General features: G+C 51.8%; 2 protein-coding genes across 4 annotated transcripts; both read left to right on the forward strand.

The window, feature by feature from the left end:
- On the forward strand, positions 1 to 6,940 carry IRF6 (interferon regulatory factor 6). 3 transcript variants are annotated; one of them, XM_090124425.1, is made up of 8 exons: positions 1 to 19; positions 3,199 to 3,375; positions 3,977 to 4,181; positions 4,616 to 4,738; positions 4,844 to 4,990; positions 5,191 to 5,583; positions 5,944 to 6,062; positions 6,377 to 6,940. In XM_090124425.1, exons 2-8 carry the CDS (start codon positions 3,202 to 3,204, stop codon positions 6,596 to 6,598), a joined length of 1,383 nt encoding a protein of 460 aa, XP_089980551.1. In that variant the 5' UTR covers positions 1 to 19; positions 3,199 to 3,201; the 3' UTR covers positions 6,599 to 6,940. The 3 variants fall into 3 exon arrangements, with proteins under 3 accessions (XP_089980551.1, XP_031461661.1, XP_031461660.1); XM_031605801.2 differs by lacking the exon at positions 1 to 19 and adding an exon at positions 99 to 191; XM_031605800.2 differs by lacking the exon at positions 1 to 19 and adding an exon at positions 316 to 528.
- An 88-nt stretch (positions 6,941 to 7,028) lies between these two features.
- Positions 7,029 to 8,754, forward strand: C25H1orf74 (chromosome 25 C1orf74 homolog). Its single transcript, XM_031605802.2, has one exon. It carries the CDS (start codon positions 7,225 to 7,227, stop codon positions 8,050 to 8,052), a length of 828 nt encoding a protein of 275 aa, XP_031461662.2. The 5' UTR covers positions 7,029 to 7,224; the 3' UTR covers positions 8,053 to 8,754.
- Positions 8,755 to 8,816: the final 62 nt, after the last annotated feature.

Below are 8,816 nucleotides of genomic sequence, written 5' to 3' on the forward strand. Positions count from 1 at the left end.
GCCCGGCGCACCTGAGCAGGTGAGGGCGGAGCCGCCGCCGTGTGCGCGCCGCCGCCGCCGCGCTCCCCTTCGCTGCTCTGCCGGCGCCGCCCCGCCGCTGCGCCCACGCGCGGGCCCCGCGGGGCGGCGGAGAGCCCCGGGGCGCGGAGCGGCCCCTGCCTCGGCGCGGCACCTCCCGGCGGAGCGGAGCGGTGAGTGGCGCGGGATCGAGCCGTGCGGCGGGGCCCGGCGGTGCGGGGCCGCTCTCGGGAGTCGCTCGGTGCGGGGTTCCGGCGGAGCGCGTCGGGGCGCGGGGCCGCGGCGGAGATGGAAGGCGGCCGACGGGGAGAGGAGTCGGCTCCGTGCGAGGCAGCGCCGGGAGGCGTCCCGTGCTGTTCCTGCCCGGCCCGTTCCGGGCTGTAAGGGGAGGGGACTGCCCGGCCCGCGTCCGTTTATTGCCTTCTCTATCTGCTCGCGCGGGTCGTGCTGCCGTTAGCCTTAAGCGATGTCTTTCAAGTCGGCAGAAGCGAAGCTCGGAGGCAGGACGGGGTGGGTCTCGTCCCCCCGTGCCGCGACAGCTGCTCCCATAGCGCAGCTATGAGAGCCGGCACCTGGGAGGCCCCTTTCTTCTATCTCTGTCGTGGGAATCGCGAGGGTTAATCGTGGTGGAAGGGTTAATGGCCGCACCGAGGGGCTGTGGGGCTTTGGAGAAGCGGTGATGTACAAAGCTGGGAGATGTGGGAGCCGCAGGTTCGCGGTGCGGGGGGGGGGGGGGGGTTGGTGGAGTGTCAGCTAACTGGATGAAAGTTCAGCGTGTTTGTCGGTGGGAATACTGATACTGAGGGTTGAGCTGTTTGCCTTCGGGAAAGAAAAAAAAAATCCAGCAGATGCACGAGAATGTCATCAAACAAAGGTAACAAGCGAGAAATGAGGTGGCAGCCCGTGGTACTGCAAAGCTGCACCCAGAGAACGCCCCTTCCTTCCTTAGAGGCGCTGTGAGCTGGTTGGGAAGGTGCTGAGTGTTGGCGGTGCTGGCAGAGCCTGAAAGCGCTGCAGCTGGGAAAACCCGTGGGCTGCAAGGCTATGGGGAGAGGTGTGCATGAGGCAGGCAGGAGGAGCACGGAGCATCCTTCAGCTCGGGGAACACGGGGCTATTTACCCTGAGCCAGAGCAGCGTGGTGCAGGCAGGCTGCAGGTAGCATTTTCTGGGTGTGCTGCGTGCTGTGATGCAGGCTGACAGCTGTGCTGAGAGTCACTGTGGCTGGCTCTGACTTTTACAGCTGGGCTGTGAGATGTTTGTTCGTTTTCCAGCCCCTGTGAGCTCTTGCTGGGTAACGTTTTGCCCTCGCAGCATCTGGTGGTCGCGGATTCGTGGGCTGGAAGTTGAAGGCTGTGAGGGGCTGAGTCACTGTCTGCTGCAATGGATTCAAGTTGGTTTGCTCTCGTAGTGTGTCAACAAGTCATTGGTGATAAAAGGTCATAAAGCATTGTAACGTCTGGTATTGACAGGGGCTGGCTGTAATCCAGGGGACAATTTGATCCCGATGGGCAGTGCCAGTGCACTGTGCACGTGATTGAATTCATTTTCTATGAAAGGCAGGCATGAATTTTTCTCTGTGGTGCATATGGGTTTCTATTCCATCTTGGCATTGCAGATGTGTGTGTTACTAGAGGCAGAGAGGCTGCTTGTAGTAAAGTTAAATGCATGATAAACAGGCTTTAGTTAGGATTTCCTTGTTCCAAGGAGAAATCACTGATTTTCCCTTTGCTTGTGAAATCAATACCTGATTTTTATTCTTTCTGTCTCAATTCTAAGCCCAGAATTAACCTGGGCTTCGTGTCTTTGCAAACACTTTATGGAGTGTTTAATTCTGATGGGATTTTGTACATAGATAACTGATAGAGTAGCTTTCAGAAGCATAAAAATAATGTTGAGGATTCCTTTCTGATGTTTTGCAGCACCTGGAGAACACTCTGCTAACATGCCCAGGTCCTTGGCTAAGCACGTTTTCCAAGTATTATTTAAACAGGATTTGCAATGAAATGAGGACAGTTTCTTTGCTTAACAGATAAAATTAGCTGAGTTGAGATTAATTTTGTGTGAACACTTGCAGGTATTTGAACAAAAAAAACGTGTTCCTGAGCTAGTTCTTGGGTAGGCTTTATCATCTCCTCTATCTCTGCTGCTAAACTCATTTTGCAACTCCAGTAGCAGTGTTGGGGCTCATGGATTTACTTCTCCAGTATTTGGTTTATCAATGGGAAATTTGCCATTTTTTTCCTCATTGTTTCACAGCTCACAGAATGAATGTGTGAGATATGCCTTCTAACAGGTGTAGCATGAATCCCTCCTCCCAAAAGATGCTAGATGCTGCTTTTTCTTGCAGAGGGGGCAGTTGTTAACTTTTTTTTTTTGGCTTTGTCTGTTCTGATGAAGAATATTGCTGGTTATGAATGCAGCAGTAACACAATGCTACTTAAGGCATCCGATTTGTAGTTTAACTGCAGTTTTGTTTTCTTAAGAAACCATTAAAGCAGCATGACTTGATTTCTAGCATGAGCATGGACTTGCAGTTCATGTCCTCCTGAATAAACATTGCAGTTATTACAGGTCAGCACCTTGCGGTGATGTTTGCAGATGATTCTACTGCATTGAGGAACTTGAGGAAAGTCATGAAATGACTTCTGGAGGAAAGCCCATCTCTTACAAAGCAGTCCCGTGCTGATGATTCCTCCTATACCTCAGATGGGGCAGAAACTTCAGATCTGGCATGTTAGCTTTGTCTCTCTAAGGCGAGACTGACAGGACTGGAGGAAAACTAAGTGAGAGAGTCCCATTGAGTGAGGGATATGTGGAGGCTTCTGGAATTCTGATGTCAGTTCTTGCTGTGGCTTTATCTCCTGTGCAGCATTTCCAGCTCGGGCTTGGCTGGGGCTCACCCTTCCCAGTTAACACGAATAACATACATCTCTACTTAATGGAATATTTACCAAGTTGTTGTTCTAGAAATACTTATAGTCTCTGCTTAGTGACCCGTTTGTACTCCTCCTGTAGAACAGTTGCTGGCTAAGTCTGAGTCAGTGATTTCAGCGCGCAGTAACAACAGCTGATAGCAGTAGCACCCCATAGGGTGCTTTTGCATGAAGTTCACTTTGTAAACAAGAGAAATCTCAACTAACCTGCTGCGGTTGGTCTGCTATCACCTCTGTCTTTCTTAGACAATGGCGTTACACCCGCGCAGAGTGCGCCTGAAGCCATGGCTGGTGGCCCAGGTGGACAGTGGGATGTACCCCGGCCTCATCTGGCTGAACCGAGAAGCCAAGCGGTTCCAGATCCCCTGGAAGCACGCAACCCGGCACAGCCCGCAGCACGAGGAGGAGAACACCATCTTCAAGGTGAGGGAGGGAGAAGCTCGGTTACACAAAGGGCTGAATTGTTGTCCCCAGAGCTCTACAGGCGTTTCAGTAACAGTTTCCAGGTGTGTTTTGATCTCTTTCTTGGCTCTTTGAAATGCCACTCTGTGCACCTGGATGCCAAGCTTGGCACTGCCCTGGAGAGGTGTACAGTTCTTTAACTCTTTCAGACCACGACAGGCTGGTGATGTGTGGTTGCATGGTCAGTGGATGACTGATGCTCTGATGTTGGGGCTGCTCCACTCCACTGTAACCAAATCCATCTCCAGCACAGGAGATGCTTCCAGAACTGGTTTCTGGTATCACAGCTGAGACACCCGGAGAGACTCAGTGCACAATCCTGTGTGGCTGGTACTTAACTTGTACATTCAGAGCATGCATCTTCATACATTTATTTTTATCTTCTCCATTTAATGGGAAAAGCTATAAGAAGGGAACGTCTGCTGCTGTTATCAGAAGAGCTGTGGTTAAGGCTTCTGCAAGAGAGGATTTTTACACTAAGTTTGTTTTTAAGCTTTATTTCTGATAAAATTGGCTCTGTTGCGAGGGATGGACTGAGCACGGTGCTGTACTTTGTCCCCAGGCATGGGCTGTGGAAACAGGAAAGTACCAGGAAGGAGTCGACGAGCCAGACCCTGCAAAATGGAAAGCCCAGCTCCGATGTGCTCTTAACAAAAGCCGGGAGTTTAATTTGATGTATGATGGCACCAAGGAGGTGCCCATGAATCCTGTGAAAATTTATGAAGTATGCGATATCCCGCAGTCCCAGGGATCAATCATTAATCCAGGTGAGGGCCTCGTTGGTACAGAGCTGGTTACTGAGCAGGCGTTTGTCCAATGCGTGCACCTTTCCCTATGTGGCATTAACTCCCGAGCTGCCTTTGTGTGCAGTGCCTGGCAGCTGCTGTAAGCCCAGCTGCACCTAAAGAGGACTTTGAGCCATAGTATGCCTGTACTAAAATTAATACATCTTCACACAGTAGCATGCTTTCTGCTAAAAATCCAATGTTATTGATAGTTTCTGTACCCTCAGCTTTCTAACAGCAGGTATTAAGCTGAAAATGTTGTATAGATGAGATTTATTTCTGATTATAAGTTAAAAAAAAGAAAACTTTTGATATTGTGCAAAGCCAATATGAAAACTACATCTTTTTTTTTTTTCCCAAGAAATGCACTGCAGTGTTTCATACCAATTGTCTGCCCACTTTGTGCTTGTTTGCAGGTTCCACTGGCTCAGCTCCATGGGATGAGAAGGAAAATGATCTTGATGAGGATGAAGAGGAAGAATTGAATCCATCTCAGCATGTCCCTATTCAAGAGACGTTTCCATTTCTTAATATCAATGGTTGGTACAATAGTTTGTAATGTAATAGTGAAGTTATTTGCTTGTATATTGGTGTGTGCTTGAAATTAAGACTTGGCTTAGGAAAGAGTCAATTCCCTTCTGTAGATTCTCCGATGGCTCCAGCCAGCGCAGAGAACTGCAGCCCTGAAGCTGTGTGGCCAAAGAATGAACCTCTGGATATGGAGATGCCCCCGACTGCTTTGCAGCATGACTTCTTCAGCAGCCCGGAGCTCTGGATCAGCTCTCTTCCAAGTACGTTCATGGGTTTGTAGTGTTTCTGTCATTGTACTTAAAAAGTCAAAACCATTTTTAATCCTTTTTGCTTGTTAGCTGAAACTATCTGTGTATAGCTAAAACATCCCTGCAAGCCTAGCTTGTATTGCATGATATGTCTTTACTGCTGATGTATGTGCAGAGGTCCGGGAAAAGTCCTTACTGACAGTTTCTCTCAGTGACAGACCTAGAAATCAAGTTCGAATATCGAGGAAAGGAGACTGGGCAGACGACAACTGTGAGCAACCCGCAGGGATGCAGACTGTTCTATGGAGAGCTGGGTCCTATGCCAGACCAGGAAGAGCTCTTTGGGCCAATTAATTTGGAGCAAGTAAGGTTTCCAGGAACAGAGCAAATCACCAATGAAAAGCAAAAGATCTTCACCAGTCGGCTGCTGGATGTTATGGACAGGGGACTGATCCTAGAGGTCAGTGGCCATGCCATCTACGCTGTGCGGCTCTGCCAGTGCAAGGTGTACTGGTCCGGTCCCTGTGCACCTTCTGCCACTACACCAAATTTGATTGAGAGGCAAAAGAAAGTCAAACTCTTCTGTTTGGAAACGTTCCTAAGTGGTAGGTAGCTTCTGCTTCTGGAAGATAACTTTAGATCCTGGTGACATTATTGGAGAGATGGTCTGTCCTGGGGGTTGGTTTGGATGTGCATGGAGCATGAGTAGTTGTCCTTGCTTCCCCTGACCTCAATGGACTGTGGAGTGGCTGGGCGCTCATTTAATGCTCTGAGAGCTGCTGGTGGGTTTGTTTTTAAAGAAAGCTTTTCTGTATTCAAGAAACAGGCTGTAATTGTGGATATGTAAGAAGCAGATCTGGCAAGGGACATGGCATAGTTGAGACCTGACACAATGTGGGTGGGACATGGTGAGCGTTTCTATCCAAAAAGTGGACAAACCTACAGCATTCTCCTTTTCTTCTTAGAGCTGATTGCCCATCAGAAAGGACAAATTGAGAAACAGCCACCGTTTGAGATCTATTTCTGTTTTGGGGAAGAGTGGCCTGATGGAAAACCTCGGGAGAGAAAGCTGATTGTGGTTCAGGTAGGAACAAAGGCCTTGGAGTGACATGTGATAGCCCCGCTGGGGCAGTGCTCTGGCTCTAGATTGATACCTGCAGGAACCAGAGAAATGTTCTCTGCTGTGACCACTGGCGGGGGAAAATCCCAATAGGGCTGCTGGATTTTTGTCACAGCATATGCAGATGCTCTGTTTGCCAAATAGCATTGAGCTGTAAGTGTGCTTTAGGTGTCTGTGGAAACTATCCTGCAGGGAACCTTCTCTGGCAAGGAGTCCTTGCCAAGGAACAGAAATGTACTGTGTAGTGGCTAGGCTGAAATGATGGATTTCTTCAACAGGTCATCCCTGTTGTGGCCCGGATGATATACGAGATGTTTTCCGGTGACTTCACGCGCTCCTTTGACAGCGGCAGTGTGCGGCTCCAGATCTCTACTCCTGACATCAAGGACAACATTGTGGCTCACCTGAAGCAGCTGTACCGCCTGTTGCAGACCCACCAGGAGGGCTGGCCGATGCAGGCCCCTACCATGCACATGGCACAGCCACTGCCCGCGCAGTGATGGGCACTCGGTCCTCCTGTGCCGTTCCCTCCCTTGTGTATATAAGAAAACTTCGATAAGTGCCTTGCCTGAACCTGAATGAAATCTGTAAATCTGGTTTTCTGATTGAATTTCCGCAGTCTCATGGTACTTTATTGGGGGGAGTGTTATAAATAAAGGGAATAAGGAATGCTTCTATCTCCATCACTGTTTTTAGCTGCTTGCTTAACACACCACTATGTATAAATCAGATTTGTAATGCTGTAATATTTTTTAAACCAAATACTGACATCCTGTATATAAAGATTTGAGTGGGAGAGAGGAAAAACTAATCTGTACTCTATTAAAATTGCCTTAACGTTATCTTGTCTTATTTTATTTCTCCTTAACCAGCCTGCCAGCTCTCAGCTAACGTTTCTTCCGCTGCGCTTTCTATTTCACGTCTATTTCCACGCGTGCGTTCAGAATAACGCCTAAAGGCAGGGGGAGCTGTGAGCTCCAGCAGCGCTCTGCTCCGCCTTCTTTCGCGTTCAGCTCCGCCTCGCTGAGGCCTCATAGGCCGCTCCGCCCCGGCGTTGCGTGGCGCTGTGGCCTCGCCGGAAGCCGCGGGCGCCGTGTGCGCCGCTACTCTAGGCCGGGGCTCGGCCATGGGCCCCGCGGGCCGCGGCGAGGCGCAGGCCGTCCTGCCCGCCCCGCAGCTGGTGGCGGCGGCTCGGGAGGCGCTGGGGGCCGGGTCCAGGCGGCGGCTGGCGGCAGCCCGCGCCCTGCAGCTGGCCGGAGAGGTGCTGGCGGTGGCGGCGGGGCTGAAGCCGGCGCTGCTGTACGACTGCGGGGCGGCGGGGCCCGCTGAGCTGCGGCGTTACGTGGACCGGCTGAGGCAGGCCGGGCTGCGCCTGGGCCGCCTGCACCTGCTGGGCGTGGGCGGCGAGGTGCTCCTGCTGCACCCCGGCCGTGCTCGGCGACGGCTGGAGGCCGCGCTCCGTGCCCGCCCCGGGCCGTTCATTGACGTGGCGGCGGCGCGGTCCGGTCCTGCGCTCTGCGGCCCGGCTGAGGCTGCGGCCATCAGGGACCACATCGAGGCCCTCCTGGTCCACCTCGTGGCTGCGGAGGAGGCTGCCGACAGCCCCGTGTCCTGCAGCGAGGTCGCGGCCGCGGGTTGGAATCTCTGCACCGTGTTTGGGGTGCTGCTGGGCTATCCAGCAGCCTACACCTTCCCGGTGGATGAGGGTGCTGAGAACTGCCTGGCGCTGACGCCACTCAGGGTGTTCGCGGCCCAGGCCTCCTGCCCCAGGATACAGGGAGGGCTGCGGGTGCAGATCTGCTCCTTCAGTATCCCCGAGAGCCTCTGCATGGAGCTGCAGGAGGTGCTGGACGCCTGGAGCAAAGAGCTGAGGGATGACTTCTGTGCGCAGAGCGACTTCATCGATCTCTGCATTTCCAGCGAGGTGGTGGTGCTGCCAGCAGTTGCCTTGTGACACACAGACAGACAAACACTGGCTTTTCACCCTGTTCCTCACATGCCTCAGGGAGTGAGGTGGGGAACCCACTGAGGCACTTTTGGGAGGCCCTGAGCAAGAACCAGATGGGTTTGGGCCTGACCGTTCAGGCCAGGTGTGGATCAAGTCCATGCACGTCCCAAGTATGTGGATGAACAAACAGAGCAGCTCCACAGCCTGGATCCTGACTGTGGAGTGTGTTATTGTGTGTATGTATTTGCTGTGAACGACTGAGGATTAATAAAAAATGCTAACACGGCAGTATTCTTAGTTTGTGAAGTTTGTTGTAGGCTCTGTATTGTGTGTGTGATGTGGTGTCACACCTCATGTTTGTGCCCACGCTTAGCAAGGGACAAGTGCTGCCATAAAGCCTGCACGGCTTTGACGGGTGGAAAAACCTGGCTCTGCCAAATTAGTGTGCTGAGCATGGAAGAGAAGCAGACATGGCTGAGGGTGCTTGGCCATGAGACAAGATAAGGGTATGGCTGAGCCTGGGCTGGGCAGGTGGTGTGAAGGGTTGGGTGGTATGCAGACCTGGTTTTATTGCTGGATGTCAGTAAAGATGGTGCAGGGTGGAATATTTCCCATGCATTGAAACAATAAATGAAGGGAATTGCATTGTTGTTTCTCTATATGCACGCAGCTTGGCTCCCAAATGCACGGGATGCACTGTTCTTGCTGCCCCCATGAGTCCGAGAGGTGCCATGTGAATGGCTTTGTGCAGGGACCAAGCAGTGCAACCC

This window comes from Phasianus colchicus, chromosome 25 (assembly GCF_987193195.1).
Source record: "Phasianus colchicus chromosome 25, bPhaCol1.hap1.1, whole genome shotgun sequence".
Classification (NCBI taxonomy): Eukaryota; Metazoa; Chordata; class Aves; order Galliformes; family Phasianidae; genus Phasianus; species Phasianus colchicus.